The sequence below is a fragment of the Toxotes jaculatrix genome, chromosome 15 (assembly GCF_017976425.1).
Source record: "Toxotes jaculatrix isolate fToxJac2 chromosome 15, fToxJac2.pri, whole genome shotgun sequence".
NCBI lineage: Eukaryota > Metazoa > Chordata > Actinopteri > Toxotidae > Toxotes > Toxotes jaculatrix.
The window spans coordinates 14,429,796-14,448,417 of record NC_054408.1 but is presented as its reverse complement, the minus strand read 5'-3'; the positions used below and the strand labels follow the sequence as shown (position 1 = coordinate 14,448,417).

The window sequence follows — 18,622 nt, the reverse complement described above, 5'->3', positions numbered from 1 at the left end:
ACAAGAATGTAGCTCTACGGGTTGGGCATCACCAGCCTTTATAAACAGCAGAACTGATCTCACATCATTCGTGTCTGTGACCTGAACCACAGCAGAACTGATGACCCCCTTCGACTAACATGACTGAGGTAGGCTAATGCATTTATACTACTGCATCTCCCTGTAAATTAAACAAAATACAAACTACACAAAAATTAAATAAATTGAAATAATAAACTGAATATTAGACTATGGAAATAGTGTGGAAATATTTATTATGGAATATTTGTAGTATTGTTATGGAAAATACATTCAGTATGCTAGAGAAATAACTAAAAAAAGTTTGTTCTTGTGCATATTTATATAATTTGTTATTTCCTACTATGGTGTTACACATTACTCAGCAGTGTGAGTTTTGAAGAGTCTGCAGGCCCATGTAAGCAGAAGCTGCCAATTTCTTCTATGATAGTGCACTGTGACTCAGCAAAATTATCTAGATATGAAAACCAGAGACCTTGCTTCAGTATTAAGGTGGTATGGGGTTTCCATAAACCTGCTCTGTCAAACGTTCATCAGTTTTACTTGTGTTTAAAAATCTTACAGCTATAAAAAAACAAAACAAAACAAAAAAAAACAAAACTCTAAATTTCATCAGAAAACATTACTTAGTTCTTATCTAGAGTCAGTCCGTCTACTGATTACTACAAATACTATAAATCAGTTTACACCTGTACATTTGCAGTCGGAGTCTGACTATACGTGCCTGGTCCACGCCCTTAGTTTTCATATGGCCAAACAGACAGGGAAGTAAACATAGGTAAACAATAAATACATATACAACTCAATGCAGGACATAAATTCTTCCTATACCCTTTTACCATTTCTGTATTTTCTCATACTTTTGATTATGTCGTGCACCTGGCGTTACAAAAGAGCTTTTAACACAGGAAATATTTTGAAATTACAGATGTAGAAAACTTTAACTTCCAGTTAAAATGACAGTAACCTGGCGTTACAAAAGAGCTTATAGGTTTGTTTTACTCACATTTGTTTCTAGTGGCCACAATGATTTCTTTTATGTTTGATGTCGTGGTGCATTTGTCATAATACTCAGATTCTCTTACAGCATTCAACTGAGGAAAGATGAGTCTGAAGACGAGGAAAAAAGCTCGGTGAGTTTGAGCTGTTCTCTTTTTACTTTCATGTACGAACTAATTAAACTAAGAGGGGGACTAGCTCTTTTTTTTTTGAGGGCAAAGAACGAACAAGCAATATATATATATATATATATATATAACGCAGATATTGCTTGTTTGTTCTTTTTGTTATAGTTATATAGTTATATAGTTTTATATATATATAATTATATATATGAGATATTGCAGAGAATACTATTTTAGAAAACTTTGTTGGTTGGTGTATCAGATGGTTCTTGGCACAACATTGTGTTTGAACCTTGCTAACTACTGATAGTGATGTGTGTAATACGCACGTACCCCTATTTAACCAAATGGTCCGCTTCAGCTGGCGTTTAGCTGTTCCTGGTCTGACAAAGGGAGAAGTGCAAAAAATGGAATCAGGTGAACACAATTTACATTCAATAAATCAAGCACACAACTATTGTGTCTCCTTCCTCCTTTCAAACCCCCTCTTTAAATGTGCGTATTACACACGTCACCATCAGCAATTACTCACTAGGACAATAAACATTTTGATAAACGCTACATGAGAAGGAGTCTGCTGAAGCATTTATGTGTGTAGTGCACATGCCTTATTTTAGGGCACGGGGCTTCCCCATGACATGATGTATCTACTAGTCAAACTTGACTCTCATCCTGGTTCTTGCTGCCCTGAGTACTTCAGACGAACGCTGTGTTGATTTGAATTTTACCTCTACTTTCTCTTCACTCCTGCTGCTTTGTTTAGAGCATCATTCGGGCCAACAGCACCGCCCTTCATCGACTACCTGAAAGATATTCTACGTCGATATCCAGATGGTGGACAAATTTTGAAGGTTGGTGCCCTGATTATTTGTCATATACTGGTTTAATATATACATATATATATATGTGTGTGTGTGTGTGTGTGTGTGTGTATGTGCTTAGATGTCTTCCAGACAAGATTTAGACCACACCACAGCACTGACACTTGGTTTGTGGGTCCTGCCCCAAATCAAGACCAACATGGTCAAAATTCATGGTCAAATCATAACTTACTGCTACATATTTAATTATATCATTTTCAAAAAGGAAACTTTCTATTGAAATCAAATGAATTAATCATAAATAAATAAAATCAAATTTTTGTCTATTTCTGGTGCAAATTATTGTGAAAAGAAAAATATGTTCCTCAGTTTCTAAATAGATAAAATATCAATTATGTCCCCACTCCATCAGTGGAGCTTGTTGATAACACTGGCTCATTGCAAACAAGAAAATCATGCTTAATTTAGGCTACGCTAGGTTGGTGCTGATTTCCGTTTTGATCACACACTGCAGTGGCCAATTCATTAGGTACCCCCATCTAAGTCAGCTCATGTTTTGAGCTTGCCACAGTTGCAGTAGTGCGGTGCAACATGGGCATCTTTGAGGGTTAGCTTTGGTCTGCAAGCTCTGTTCATAGTTATGGTTTTCGTTTGTCAACAGGAGCTGATTCAAAATGCAGATGATGCTCAAGCCACAGAAGTGGTTTTCATCCATGATGAGAGAAGCTATGGGACTGAGAGCCTTTGGACTGATGAACTGGAAAAATACCAAGGTATGTAGGATGAGAATAGATAGAGAGATAGAGAGATAAAGAGATAGGTAGAGAGAGTGAGCAAATAGGAGGGTAGCCTGGTGACACAGCTTGTTAGTCTCCCAGCAAAAGGGTTCAGACCTCAAGTCTACTACTTTTGAGTTTGTGTTTGTATGTGGTGATCCATTTTCAAATTCTAATCTGTTTCCTCTCCTGTGTTTATGGCTTAACAACCAGTGGAAAAAAGGTTTTGTTCCATAATCTTTTTTTTCACCTGTGAAACACGTAAAGGTTTTGTCCGGGCTCATTCAGCCACAAGAGGCTGAAATGCACCACTACCCAAGTCTAATTAGGACTAAAAGCATTCATGTTTTCTTGCTGGTGATTTTTAATTTCTTTATGCATTCTAAACCCAAATTACTTTTATATAACATTAATGTCATGACTTTTGGCTAAAAATCAACTGGAAAAAAACTTGCTTCTAGTCCTGTTTAGACTGGTATACCGCTTATGAGAGACTGGAGACCCTCTTGTGGCTGAAATGAGATTTACAACAGCAAAATTCTTATTCTTATTGACAATAACAGGCTTTTTTTCTGGCAACCTAACACAAACTTGGTTCTCACAATCACTTGACAAGATGGCATTAAAGTCTGATGTGCTAAAGCAGCTTCTGCAATATATTGTACATTGCCAGTTACATTTACAGTAGACCATGGGAACAATAATACATTAATAACACCAACATTAATATAATACTAAAAGAGGTTAAAGTGCACCCATTTTAGTCAACAGTTTACCATATTGAGACCATATTGAAAGAGCTGATGAACAACACATGGACACATTAACCTAACGTCATAAGTGTTTTTCTTTGGAACAATTTTTTGTTTTTGTTTTTACAAAGGTCCTGCTCTCTATGCCTACAACAATGCTGCTTTCACCGGTGAAGACTGGGAAGGAATTCAGATGGCGGGGAGGAGTGTCAAGCGCAATGACCCAAACAAAGTCGGGAGGTTTGGAATCGGCTTCAACTCTGTTTACCACACAACAGGTGAAACTATGTACCTCAGCACCCTAAAATATATACCACATATATACTCAACAGACTGAGTTTAAGTATTTGTCTTTATAGTGCATATGTGTTAAATTAACAAGGCTTTATTTCATTTTATTCACAGATGTGCCAAGTATATTCAGTTCAGGTCACCTCGGCTTTATGGACCCCCAAGAAAAGATATTTGGAGAAAGAAAAGGAGGTTTTTGGTGGTCTTTGGATGATGCAGAAGATCAAGAAGCTCTGATGACCTTGCATGATCAGTTCCAACCCTTTCGCGATATAGTTTCACTTGTAAGCGGGCAAGAGTGGTCAAAAATTGTCATGGAGGATCAGCATTTTGATGGGACAGTTTTCAGATTCCCTTTGCGCAACGAGACATCAGAAATTTCAGATAATCTATATGACTCTGATAGGGTGGTTGAGCTTTTTGATAGCTTCATTGCAGATGCAGACTTAAGCCTCCTTTTCCTCAAAAATGTGACCTCTGTGTCATTGATACATATTAATGTACATGGCACTGTTAACACCAGGCTTAAGGTGAAATCATCAGTCCCCACAGATGTCATTTTACGGGCAGAAGACAAGTCAATCATTGAGGGTTCGACCAGGTTCAAATTGATAAGCCTCGACTCAAACACCCACAAAGAAACAAAGTGGCTTCTGACAACTTGTACCATGAAGGAAGGTCATATAGAAAAGCTTGATTCACTTGCAAAAAAGTTGAGCTTCTTCCCTCAAGTTGACTTGGCATTCCCTTGTGGTGAGAAGAGAGGCTGTAGAGAGAGTAGACTGAGCTGCTTTCTCCCCCTCCCAAACAATGAATCCAACGAGACACGACTCCCAGTTTATGTCAACGCTTGCTTTGGTCTCACAGACAACAGACGACATATCAAGTGGCAAGAGGAAGACCAGAAACATGATGAACATGCTGTGTGGAACGAACTGCTCATGAAGGAGGTGCTCCCGCAGGCATACATCATGATCATTCAAGATGCCATCAAACTTGCCCAACAGTCTGTTCTTCCTGCCCCCTCTGTGTACAATCTGTGGCCAGATATTGCCCAGATACGCCACAAAGGCAAATGGTATGCCATTGCTCTGGATGTTCTTCATCTCTTATTCAGACAGAATGTGCCTGTCCTCTCTCTTGCCAAAGATGAAAGACAGTTTATCACTCCATCAGAAGCTGTGTTCCCCTGTAATGGTCCAACAAGCCCTGCCATAATGGCCGCCATTGAAAGGACATTGGTTTCCTGCGGGGAAAATCTTGTCACATTACCAAATGATGTTGCAAGAGCTATAAATGAGGCCTACCCGTACCTCAACACCCTAAAATATGTGAGTCCAACTTTCTTAAGGGATATTCTCCACAGAACCGGTGTGCATAACATCTCTAAAGACGACAGACTCAGCCTTTTAGAGTACATTTTGAGTGATGGAAACTACAGAGAACTCAATGGCCTTCAGCTGCTCCCGCTCAACGATGGCTCTTTCAGGTCTTTCACAGACAGAGAGAAGGACACTGCTTTGATTGACAGCAATGAATTTCCAAGGTAGGACTTGTGATGGCAAACAACGTGGTGTGTTGTGTTTAAAGATAGTTATAGGCTGCTTATAGGCCACAATTTCAGCCCTTAAGGTGGATGCTGAATAGATGGATTATGCTGACTTGTTTGAAATTCAAGCCTCAAACAAGGATCTTTGATCTCTGTACTAGAAGAAATTGATTTGAAGAGGATATTTTGTAATAATGTAGACAATTGTAGCTGTTTTTAGTGAGTGTATCATGTAGCTGATGAAGTAAACTATTAACATCTGGTCTTTTTTTAATTGTTTCTTTAGCCACTAAATGCTCCACTGTATTCACTAGATTGTTGCTAACTTTTGCCGTTTGCCATTTTGTTTTGGGCAGGCAGTATACATTGGTTTTATCAGTGCTTTTTGCAGAAAACAACCACCTTAAGGTGTGCTAGTTTCTTGGCCCACACTCAGTCAAATACTTTGATTATACATTCATAACCCCTTTCATTTATTCAGAAACTTTGGCAATATGATATGTTCCAAATGCCACAGAAGTGGCACATATAACAAATGTCCTTGTTTTTTTTACATTAACTAAACTGAACAAACTTTTCCTTTGCACAGAACTTTGCTGCCATTCTGCAAACACCTCTTCATCCCAGATGATCTCAGTCCAGCCTGCATTGCCCACCTGAAAAAGCTGGCCACAAAAAGTAGGAATGTCATTTTATATAATACAGTGATTATTTGCAATGGTCATGTGTATGTTTTCACACTACATCTAAATATTTTTCTAAAATCTATGTTTCAGATTTGTTCAAGGTCATCAACATTGATGCAGACCAGGTGGCTGAATTGACAAGGAGGTATTTGCCACAGGACTGGAAGCAGACAAGGGCAGGGCATGTTACCTGGGACATCAGCAGCAGTCAGCATCCACCTTTAGACTGGCTCCAAGAATTCTGGAAATTTCTCAACACTCACTTCAAAGAGTTAAGTCGTTTCACTGGAATACCATTAGTACCAGTCAGTCCCCTGTCTGTCAGTCAGACTGTATCACTAGCACAGCTACAACAGAACACAACCCTCATTTTTCAGAAAAGCAAGCAGAATAGCTTGTCAGATCAAATAGCTCAGTTGGTGAACAAAGCTGGTGGCACAGTGGTGACAGGAAACGAGTGGCTCAAGCATGTAGACCTAGACACTTACGTGCTATGCCCATCGCCGAGGAGCGTCATGAAAGTATTGGTGAATTTAGATTCTCAGCATCTCATCAGACAGCTCAAGACCGGATCTGACAGAACAAGAGAAGAACTGAAAGATTATCTTTCTCGTCTGGATTCTCTCTCAAGCTGTGAGGAAGAGTTAGTCTCAAAGTTGCCTCTGTTTCGTACCATAAAGGGATCATGTGTGGCAGTTCAATCAAAACAGGCTGTGCTTCTAAATTCTGGTCTCACCATACCAACAGAGCTCCCTATGCCTGACTCAGTTGTGCAATGTGCTACTGAGGTTGATCGCAGACTGTTACAGCTGCTCAAAGTGAATCTCCTGCACACAGCTGAAGCAGCCAATCTCCTCATTGACTCTATTGAGAAGGGGTCTTGCAGCAAGAAAGACACAGAGAAAATCATGACTTGGATTTTACAGCATGGGAATATTCTTTTCTCTCAGAATCAGACCTTGAAACGCAGATGTAAGGACTTGAGCTTCATTGAAGTGAAAGGAGAACTGAAAAAGGCCTCAAGCTTTTTTGATCCAAGAATTCCAACATTTAAAGTCATTTTTGAGTCAGACTTCTTCCCCCCGCCTCTGTACACTCACACAACTCAGATGCTTGAAAGCCTAGCAGATCTTGGCTTGCTAAGTAAAGAAGTAGATGTTTCACCTCAGCATTTGCTGCATGCCGCCAAACTGATTGACAAACTGCATGTTGACTTTCAAACTGAGGCTCTCAAAAAAGCACAGGTGCTCTTGAAAATGTTGGATGCTAATAATCTACTGTCAAAGTTTTCTCATGAGCAACTTCAGTGCCTCAAAATGCTAAAATGGGTCCCATGTGCTAAACCTGGTAATGACAAAAAACACTGCAATGACAAATCTCTGCAAAGTTGTTTCTTCTGCCCAGATGAAATAAGACATTCTATGTTCAAGGACATTGTAGGGCATGTAATGCCTCTGGTGGGAAAGCTCAGTGACAAAGTTAGCAACCAACTTGGACTCAAACGCCAACCCCCACCTGAAAAAGTGATAGAGAACTTATCAGTCTTGACATCAAAAGTCCAGAAAATGACTAATCCTGACACAGATGTGGACTTCAAGAGGGAGCTGCATAGCATTTACAGACACATGCAAGACCACATGTCTGAGTTTGCAAAAGTGATAAACAGGGACACACGCTGGCTGTGGAACCACAACCAGTTTGTTTCACCAAAGAATCTGGTTCTTGATTACCCACGTAATCTAGATCTGAGCGCTTACATTGGGAAGGTGCCAAATGAATTTCTGGCATACAAGAAGTTGCTCCAGTTTTTTGGCCTGAGAACATTGCTTTCAGATGAAGAAATTGTTGACATTCTTCTTTCGATCCAGCAAACTACTGAAGGAAGGCAACAGCCATTTGCAAGTTCCTCTGAGGTGAAAGTGTCAATAGAAATTCTCAACTGGCTCTGGAGAGAGAAAAAGACAGTTAAGGAGGACATCCCAGTACCAGTCATCATGGAGGGTGAACAATATACCATGAAACCACGGTCAACAGCAGTCTTCTGTGATGTAAGCAAATATGGGTTGAAAGAGCTTAAGTGCACCAAGGAAGAAATTCATGTCATACATGAGGAAATCCCAAAAGCAACAGCTGAATGGTTGAATATTAGGTTTCTCAGTACCTACATCCTCGATCCAGAGTTAGTGGGAATAGAACAGTGTGGACAATCTGAGCCAATAACAACAAGGATTAAAAACATTCTGAAAGAATATGATGAAGAAAGTGACATCTTCAAAGAGCTCATTCAAAATGCAGAAGATGCTGGGGCAAAGACATGTAAATTTTTGGTGGATTTTAGAGTACACAAAGATGCCCCTGAAAGTCTCATTGACCCCGCCATGGCCCTTTGTCAAGGACCTTGTCTTTGGGCTTTTAATAATGAGCAGTTCACAGCTGAAGACTGGACAAATATTGTCAGAGTTGGTGCTGCCTCAAAAGAAAACAAGGTGGAAAAAATCGGAAAGTTTGGACTTGGATTCAATACTGTGTATCATGTGACAGATGTTCCCTCCATCCTTAGTGGCAACAGTCTTCTCATACTTGATCCAAATGTAACTCACCTCAAAAAGCACATCAGACACAAAGCAAATCCTGGAATCAAGCTTGATCTCTCTCAGCAGCGACTTTTTCACTGGTTTCCTGGTCAGTTTGGACCATATGAACGCATTTTTGACTGTAATTTCACCAGACAAGGTCCTCTTAAACCCTATCCAGGTACTCTGATCAAACTACCTTTCCGAACTGAAGAAGAGGCTCTCCAGTCAGAAATAAGCACAAAGGTGTATCACACACATGACATCACTGCTTTTCAACGGCACCTAACCTTTAATTCACAAACTCACCTGCTTTTTCTGAAGAACATGAATTCATTATCTCTACAAAGTATTTCAAACAATGTCACAACTCCACCAAGAGATGACGAAATAAAAACTGTCCTCAATGTCTCCAAAACCACCCTGAGTGCAATGAGGATTCCTGATGAAACCAGTGCAGCAAATCAGGATCAAGCATTGATGACACTTGATGGACAATGCAAAGACATAATTGACTGCTACACAGTCAATATTGTCCAGATCACCAGTCAGCAGTCTGGTGTAACTGAAGTCCAGACGTGGCTCCTGTACAACTGCTTTGGGACACATCAGTCATTGAAATTGGCCGTTCAAGGAAACAAGCAAGTCAAGTTCTCTTTGCCAATCGGAGGCGTTGCTGTGCCTTTGCAAAATAATCCGAAAACTGGTAAACTGTCCTCATCACAATCAGATCTTGTTGGACAGGCATTTTGTTTCCTTCCCCTTTCCATTCACACAGGCCTTCCAGTCAATGTAAACGGAACATTTGCTGTGACAAGCAACCGAAAAGGCCTGTGGGAGAGTGGGATCAAACATGACTGGAACAAAGCTCTTCTTCAGGACCCTGTTGTGACAGCATATGTTACTACACTCTTGGCACTGAAGAAAATGTCTGAAAATAATCAACTGGACACTTATTGCTATCACAGCTTTTGGCCTGATAGAGATAAAGTGAGTGAAACTTTCAAGCCCTTGGTGGATGCATTTTACTCCACCATTGCCCAGCACTCTGTTGGCCCAGAGCTCTTTAGTGATGGAGAACAATGGTGCTCAATGAGCAGTGCCATATTTCTCCATGAGAGCATTGAAGAGGATAAAGACATCATTGCCCTTGCAATGCAGGTGTGCAAGAAATATGCAAAACCACCCAACCATGTTGTTCCTCTTCCACTGTGGCTGAGAAATAGCTTCAAACAGGCAGGCCTAGAAAAGGCTTTACAGATCAGAACATGGAACTGGGAGAAGTTTTACCAGGAAGCAGTGTTTAACAACCTTGCTACCATGGACCCTATGAGTAGAGATACTCTTGTGCTGCATGCTATTGACCTACATATCAAAGAAATTGACAGTCTACTGGTCAGTTATCCATGCATTCCCACAACAGGTGGACAGCTCCAGTATATCAACAAACTTGTGAATCCATCAGGGAAAGCGGCCTGTCTTTTTGAACCAGAAGAGGGACGCTTGCTTGGTGGTACCAAAAATGACTTTTGTTCCCCCAAAAGGATTCAGCGCTTGTTGGAGCTTGGAATGGCAAGTGATCATCTCCCATTGAAAGACATCACAGAGAAAGCAGGCATCATCACCAAAACCTGGAGCACTGACAGAGAGAAAGCATATGGGCAGTTGAAATGCCTTCTTGAACTCATGAAACATCACATATATGAAGACTCTCTCCACTGGGAAACACTAAGGACGACTGAATTCCTCCCAGCATTTTCACCTGGTGATACAAAAATGGAAAGGGATGTGACACTTAGAAGGCCTGCTGATGTTTTTAGTGACAAATGCACCCTACTCGTTAACATGACACAACCTGTGCTGGACCATAGCAATCTGAAAATACACCACACTGATCCAGTCCTTCAAAATTTGGGAGTTTGTGACAGTCCAAAGCCCGAGACAGTGCTTCAGCAGCTGCAAGAAGCATGTAAGCAATCTCAATCCACTGACAGACCCATGCTTCACAAGATAGCATATGAATGCTATAAGTTTCTAGATCAGTGGCTCAGTAATTCCGGGAATTCCACTTTTATTTCAAATAGGGCAAAGTCATTCCCTTTCATCCTTGTTGGCAGTACATTTGTAAATGTGAGCTGTGTAGCTGAAAATGAGCAGTTTGAAGCAAAGCCCTACCTTCATGTACTTCCAGCTGCCTTCACAAATTTCAGGAAGCTCTGGGAAAGTGTAGGTGTTGAAAAACATTTTACAGTCAGCCAGTTTATAACTGTGCTCCAGCATTTGCGCCGTCAACATGGAAACAAGCCCCTGCCAGGGAGTGATCTGTCAATGTGCCTCACAATTTTGAACAAAGGGATATTTGAAGCCAAAGAGAAAACAACAGGTGACTGTCTGATGCCCAATGAACGTGGTGTTTTACAGCCTGCAAGTCAGCTGTTTTACAATGACAGCCCATGGATGCCAGTGGCTTCAGGTGTCACATTATGCCACGAGAACATCCCACGTGTCATGGCTCGTCACTTTGGAATCAAAACAACCAGGCATCATACTCTGCAAAACCACATAGCTGAGAACATTTCACAATTTGCTTTTCAGTTTGAACAGCAGGAGCAACTAACGGTTCGAATTAAAAACATTATTTCCGCCTATCCATCAAAGAAGGATATCCTTAAAGAGTTACTCCAAAATGCTGATGATGCAGAGGCAACAGAAATTCACTTTGTTTGGGACAAACGACAGCATGGCAAAGAAAAAACCTTTGGGAAGAAATGGAACCATCTGCAGGGTCCAGCACTGTGTGTGTTCAACAACAAAGTGTTTTCTGATGCTGACCTGGCTGGCATTCAACAGCTGGGAGAGGGAGGAAAGCACAACTCTCCAGGGAAGACAGGGAAATATGGAGTTGGATTCAACTCTGTTTACCATTTGACTGACTGCCCCTCAATCCTGACTGGAGATAAATTACTGTGCATTTCTGATCCCAATCAAAAATACATTGAAAGTCACTCAGACAAATCACCAGCTGGCATTGGATATAAACTGGCTGATACCTTCAAGAACATGTACATGGACGTCTACAAATCCTTTCTTCCAGACAAGTTTCCTCTTAAAGACGGCACCATGTTCAGATTACCTCTGAGGATGGGTATCATGGCAAACAACTCTAAAATATCACAACAGGGAGTCACTGACCATGACGTGAAAGAACTGTGCTCTGCCCTCTCTGAAGATCCCGAAGGACTAATTCTATTTCTGAAAAACATCCGCAAAATCGAAATCCATGAAATAAATGAACGTTCAGGAAAACTCGAAACCACCTTTGTGGTTGAAAAAAGTGTGCCAAAGGCAAGCAGCAAACAAAAAGATGCTTTTGTAAAACTTCAAAGACATGCACTGCAATCTGTCAAACCAGTAACACCACAGAAGGCCATTTATGGAACCGTTATTTCAGCCTCAGATAAAAGACTAAGTAAATGGATCATTGCAGAACAGTTTGGCTCGTTCAAAAACAGTGATGGAAAAGAAATAACAATGTTAGCCAAACTTCCCCAAGCAGCAATAGCAGCACGCGTGAGCTCTAAGAGCTGCATGGATTTTAAGGGAGAGGCATTTTGTTCACTTCCTTTGCCAGGGAAAACTGGACTACCAGTGCATATCAATGCAAACTTTGAAGTGGATTCTTCCAGGAGAAGCCTTTGGAAAGAAGATGGGCAAAGTCTGAAAACTAAGTGGAATGAATCATTGAAACAGAGTGTCATTGCTCCTCTGTATGCAGATCTCCTTCATTACATCGGCCGTAACATTGCAGAGAAGAACATCACTCCTTTACGTATTGAGTCATGTCTCAATAACTCATACTTGTGTTTTTGGCCAAGTGTGTCCAAAGATGTTGATCAGGATTGGCATGAAATGATACAAGAGGTCTACAGATCAGTCCAAGAAAGAGGCCTAAAAGTGATTCCAGTGATGAGGAGCTCAACTCGAATGATTGCTGGCAAAACATTTAAAGAATACTCTTTTGACTGGTTTGACACCAGAGAAACTGAATCAACGAAGGCACCTCACCTGACACATTCAGGAAATGATGAGATCAATCCCATTTTGGAAGATCTTGGAATGAAATTGGTTCCCTTTTCCTTCAAAATGCAAGAGGTTTGGAGAAGTTTTGAATCTGCTGGTATCAAACTGAAAGAAGTGAATCCTTTAACTGTGCAGACTTTCCTGAGAGAAAAACCTCTCAATGACCCAACCCAAACCGATAAGGAGTTACCCCTGCCCATAACTGCCACTCTGATCAAGGACGAAAAAAGATGTTCAAAGCTCTTGAGTTTCTGCTTAAAATATCCCTTCTTGAAACAGGTCACCAAGGACAATTCCAGTTTACTCGATGGGCTTCCACTTCTTCTCACAAGAGATAAAGTTTTGAGAGTATTTAACTCCAAATCTCCCAAGCTGATATCAGGGTATGACAGTCTGTTCTTTGGCTACGAGGATCAATTTGCAGATTTTCAGACCAACAGAGAACACATCAGTGTTCTGCAAACTTTTAACCTTGTCAGAAATCTGACAGTCCCCTGTGCAGTGAAATATCTGAAGCCGTTAATTCAGCATCATCTTCAGAAGTGTGAAGTTGATCCTCACAGTGGTCTTCATGTCCCAGACAGCACAGTGTTGACATGGCTGACCTCACTTTGGAAGTTCTTAACAAGTCAAATTAAACCTGCAACATCTAATGATGAACAAAGTCTGTCATTAAGTGATGTGAGAAAGCTCTTCAGTGACTGCCACATTTTACCTGTTGTGTGTCCAAGGTCGAACAACAAGCACTTCCTGCAAAAAATGAAAGACATGCCGAGTGTGATTCAGTTCGCCTCAGACAGGGACATATCAGGCATCCTCTTCAAACTTGGTTTTATGAAGCTCAACGGTCTATTCTTCTCTGATATACATCAGCTACATGCAGATCGACAGCTACATCTGCTTCTACACTGTGAACTTATGGATGTGAATGATAAAAGCTCTGTGTTGGATCAGCTTTATAACATTAACCACTCAGAGTTTTCCAAGCTTTCCACTGATGATATGAGAGAGCTTCAGACCTTCCTGCAGTCTGGAGTATCCAAAGCCAAAGACAATCAGGACTATCAGAGAAAGCTCAAGTCCTTACCATTATTTGAAACAATATCTGGTGAAAGAGTGAGGATTGATGGACCTAATGAGGTATTTATCCTCAACAGCACAAGGGCATTTACAGATTTGTTTTACAACACCAACAATGTTTTTCTCAAAAACAATCCTGAGAACTACAGCCTGTCACAAACACTGAACATCCAAATACTCACTGATTTGCAGTACTTCATGAAGTTCATTCTGCCTGTTGTACACACACTCACAGAAAAGCAGATGCTTGAGTGCTTCAAGCTCTTACTGTCACTGCAACATCATTGCGATTATTTTACCTGTAAGGACAAAATCATCTCCTCAATGAAGACAGTGAAGTTTATTCGCAGTTCTCAAGGAAGACTGGAGACACCATCATACTACTTTGATGACAGTGTTGAGCTATACAAGAAAATGCTGCCCCAGGAGAGATTTGTGCCTGAGAGATTTTGGACTGAGGTCAGTGAAGGAAATCAACCAACAACAAAACCACAAGGGCTGCTCAGAGAACTTGGAATGAAGCATGTTGTGTCAAAAGATGATATTGTAAACTTTGCAGACCAGTTAGAATCAGAAGCCAAAGGAAACTGTCAGCTTCAAGAGTTGAAACAGAAATCATCATTACTTTTAAAAACAGCCTTGGCAAAAATCAGTAATGACAAAGACAAGGAGCTGCTGGAGAGGATAGCCGACATCAAGTTCATTTTTCCTGTGACTATTCGAAAAGAATTGTGCAACTATCACCAGCCTTTTGCCTCTGGGAGAACTATGGTTAAAATCAAAGGCTCTTTGATGGAAATCGATCCTAAGCATCAAGAACTGATTTGGTCTTCAATGCCAGTCATACATTTACCAGTTTATCAGTCACCAAAGCTCATGAAAATGATGAAAGATGCAGGTGCTCATGAACAACCTCCTCCACAGTGTGTAACCAGCAACATGAGCAACATCTGCCAGTCACCCTGTGAAACTGACGAGTTGATTAAAACCCGTGCTAGTGTTTTTCGAAGTTCCTATGCCTACCTGCAAGCACACGGGTTTGAAGGACAGCAACTGGCTGGTCTTCCTGTTGTGTTGGTTGAAAAAGACAAAAAGCTTGTGAGCACTGATGATACGTGTCTTACTCTTGACTGTGACCGAGATTTCAGACCATATTTGTACCGGATTCCTCCACAGGATGTTATTTTCGCAGAGTTTTTCAAGAAAATTGGCGTAAAGGAGAAACCTACTGCAGTGCAGTATTGTAATGTTCTGGCAGCAGTTTATGACGACACTTGTGATAAACAACAACTAAACCCAAACCAAATGAACACAGTTAAACGTGCTGTTCAGCAGTTGTTTCGGTTAATCGAAAATGAAGGAAACCAGTCCCTTGATGATGATGTAACAACTTTGCATCTTCCTGCAGTAGATGGGAAATTATACCCATCATGCACATTGTACTACAACGACACAGTGTTTGAGTCCAAAAGGTTAGAAGAAGCACTAACCGATAAGTTCCTGTTACTTGAGAGTCTCAGTGAATGCTATTTGGGCAGTGACATCTATGTGCACAGTCGGCTGCTGAAATCGCTGCCTGCGAAATTTCAGCCTAAAATGCTGTCTCAGTTCACTGAGGAGAAAGCAGAGGAATTTAACATGCAGTTTTGTGAGCTTGAGACTGACTGCGAATTTAGTGAATGGTTTGAGAAACACCTGTCCTCAGTAGCATTCAGACATGGACTAATTTGTCTCATTAGAGAGCAGTCTCAAGGAGAAATAACACAAGAAGATGCTGCTGACATGTGCAAGAAGACTTTTGGCAGAATTCAGATTGTCTGCTGCAAAAACCTGGAAACAAAGCTTTGGCTGAATCAACAACCACTACACCAAACTGCCACTGAAACCGACGTTTTTGTTAAACGGGGCCAACAAGGTTGTATATTTTACTTAAAACACAGTGATGACATCATGACACCTAAGGTGATAAGTGAAGTCAATATGACATTGACAAAGGAAATTAATGCTCTTTTAGGTAACAGAATTGCATCACTTCACCTCCCAGTGCTCGGGCAACTTCTTATGTGCGACAGTCTGCAGGACGTTCAGAAAACTCTGGCTAAAAATGGGATCCATGACAGCGCTGGAACTAAAAGCTTCCTTAGCAAAACACCAGCTCCTGGGACAGATATAATGGAGGAATGGTATGACTGCTTAGACATGAATATCCTCAATAACTTTGAAGAGGGGGAATATGTTGGCTACAGCACTGACAACAAGTATATTTATGCAGTTATTGTTGAAGAACTGCCTGGGAACTCTGGAAATTATTCTCGGAGATACAAAGTAGATATTGGAGAAGATGAGCCAGTTGAAGTCAGTTGTCTTGACCTTTATCAGTTTAAACGTGAAAAGAAGCGAAAACCTGAAGGGAGAACTTTTATACCAGCTGAGGCTTCTTGCATGGAGCTTGAACTGCATTCTTCCCCATCATCAACTACAAGTTCCTCCTCTACAAGCTCCTTACCAGCCTCTGTTGAGGAAGCTAAAAGAGAAATTGACAAATGTTTGGCAGAGATCTGGACTCTTCCTGAGGAGGAGAAGCATAAAGCCATCAAACGGCTGTACCTGAGATGGCATCCCGACAAAAACCCTGACTGCCAGTTTCTTGCCACCGAGGCATTCAAATATTTGCAGAATCGAATTGATGAGCTCACCAAAGGCAAAGCCTCAGGCTCCTCCTGTAAAAGGGGATCCTCAGACTTCAGAGACTTCAGAGACTTCTACCAGCAGTGGAATCAGGAGGCCAGGCATCATAGAACGGGTCGAGAGAGATTCTCCAGAGGCTTCCACTACTACAACTTTTGGACCCATAATGGAAATGTTCCAAGGCCGAACAGAGAGGAGGCCCAGCGCTGGTGCAGACAGGCTCGTTGTGATCTCAGTGCAGCTCACAAAGACACTGGTGGTGGGAGCACAGAATGGTGTCTGTTCAAAGTCCATCAAGCAGTGGAAAAGGCTCTCATAGCTGCAGAGTATAAAAGGAATGGTCATCATCCCACCAGCACCTGCATTTTAGCCCTTGCTGCAAAAGTTTCCTGCTACAATCAGCAACTGAGAGATCTTCCTCTGATTGTGCAAAATCTGAAGACGCTGGGAGTGGACGCCAGAAAGACTCAGTATCCCAACTGCCATCCATATCCCCACATTCCAAACGGACAGTTCAAATCAGAGAACGAAATGCGGGCACTGGACAAAGCATCTGAGCTTCTCAGTGCAGTGGAGGCATATGTGGATTGATGATTCAAGACAGACATGTTATGCTGGTGGAGTCAATTTGAGATTTTTTTTTTTTCCATTTTAAAAATACTTTCAGCCAAATGGTGATACTGAAACATTACTATAAACAAAGGAACTGTATCATTTGTGTTTTTGAGTCATAGTGTGTTTGATAAGACTTTTATGAAAATTCTGAAACTTGTGCTAGTTTGTTTTATATATGTCTCACTACTGAGGATCAGTATAATCACCACATGAATTTTAAGGTTAATATCAAAGCATTTTGTGCATTGTTGCAGACATTTATAACCACTCACTGAGGATCAGTATAATCACTGTCTGACTATCTTATAGTTTACCATTTATACCTACTCAATGAAGATCTATACAATTACTGTATGAATTTATGTTCTCTTGGCATTTATAGCTACTCATTGTGGATCATTATAATTATTGTATGACTGTTATAAAAGTGAAAATATCAGTGAGGTTTTTTTCCTATATTGCAAAGATTTATAAATACTCAGTGAGGACCAGTAAAATCAGTGTATGACTTTTGTTATGAAAATGTTAATGTCAAAGATTTTTTTTTCGCACTTTTGTAAAATTTCATGACTACTCACTGAGGACTAACATTATCATTGTATGACTTTGTTATGTTCTGTTAGCATTTATAGCTACTCTGTGGATCAATGTTATTATTGTTAATGTAAAATTTTTTTTTCGCATTTCTGAAAAAATTCATGACCACTCACTGAGGATATTATAATTGTATGACTGTTACGAAAGTGAAAATATCAGTAAGATTTTTTTCCTATATTGCAAAGATTTATAAATACTCAGTGAGGACCCGGAAAATCTGTACGTATATGACTTATGTTCCGTTAGCATTTATAGCTACTCAGTACAACAGACTAACATTATCATTGTATGACTGTTAAGAAATATGTTGTTTTTTTTTTGTTTTTGCAGTACTGTAAGCATTTTTGACTACTTATGGAGGACCCATATAATCACTGCATGATTTTGTTATAATTTGTTTTTACGGTTCTTTTTTTTTTTTTTTACCTTTTAACTTTTGAAATGAAAATTATTAAGTTTTATAAAGGATGAAACAGCAATTCCTGTTCCATGTTTTTAAATGCCATAGTAAAATTGTGACCAGGGGTAGATGCTGTGTTACTGTAACTAGTGAGTTTGGAATTGTTCCTTCCTCTTTTTCCTGATTCTTAAAGGTAATGAAGTATGCAAATGCTTTGATGAGTGAGGCATAATAGTGATTGTGTTTAATGTAATACAGCTAAATTTGTGCATATCTTCTGCACCACCTCTAGGTTTACTCTTTTTTCCACTTCTTAAATGTACTTTTCATGTATTTTTGAGAATCATGTCATTTGCTATCTTTGCAGTCTCCTGTCATTTATTGTATTCCAGCTCAATATAGAAAAAACCTAATCCATTGTTTATTTTTGTGTACATTTTTACTTTGGGTTGCAACCCACCTGTTGTTTGATGGAGATTTCTGCAATATTAAGCACTGCTGATAATAAAAGATTGTATCAGATTTGTGGGTTAGAGTCATTTGGCATCTCTTCAGGTTGCTTCACTGTTGCA

General features: G+C 40.3%; 1 protein-coding gene across 1 annotated transcript; it reads left to right on the top strand.

Moving 5' to 3' along the window:
* The first annotated feature begins 91 nt into the window (after window positions 1–91).
* On the top strand, window positions 92–18,572 carry si:dkeyp-118h9.7 (sacsin). The gene is made up of 8 exons (XM_041056807.1): window positions 92–128; window positions 1,106–1,151; window positions 1,906–1,993; window positions 2,625–2,736; window positions 3,623–3,769; window positions 3,897–5,328; window positions 5,921–6,009; window positions 6,108–18,572. The coding sequence occupies exons 2-8, from the start codon at window positions 1,123–1,125 to the stop codon at window positions 17,027–17,029; spliced, it is 12,819 nt and encodes a 4,272-aa protein (XP_040912741.1). The 5' UTR covers window positions 92–128; window positions 1,106–1,122; the 3' UTR covers window positions 17,030–18,572.
* Window positions 18,573–18,622: the final 50 nt, after the last annotated feature.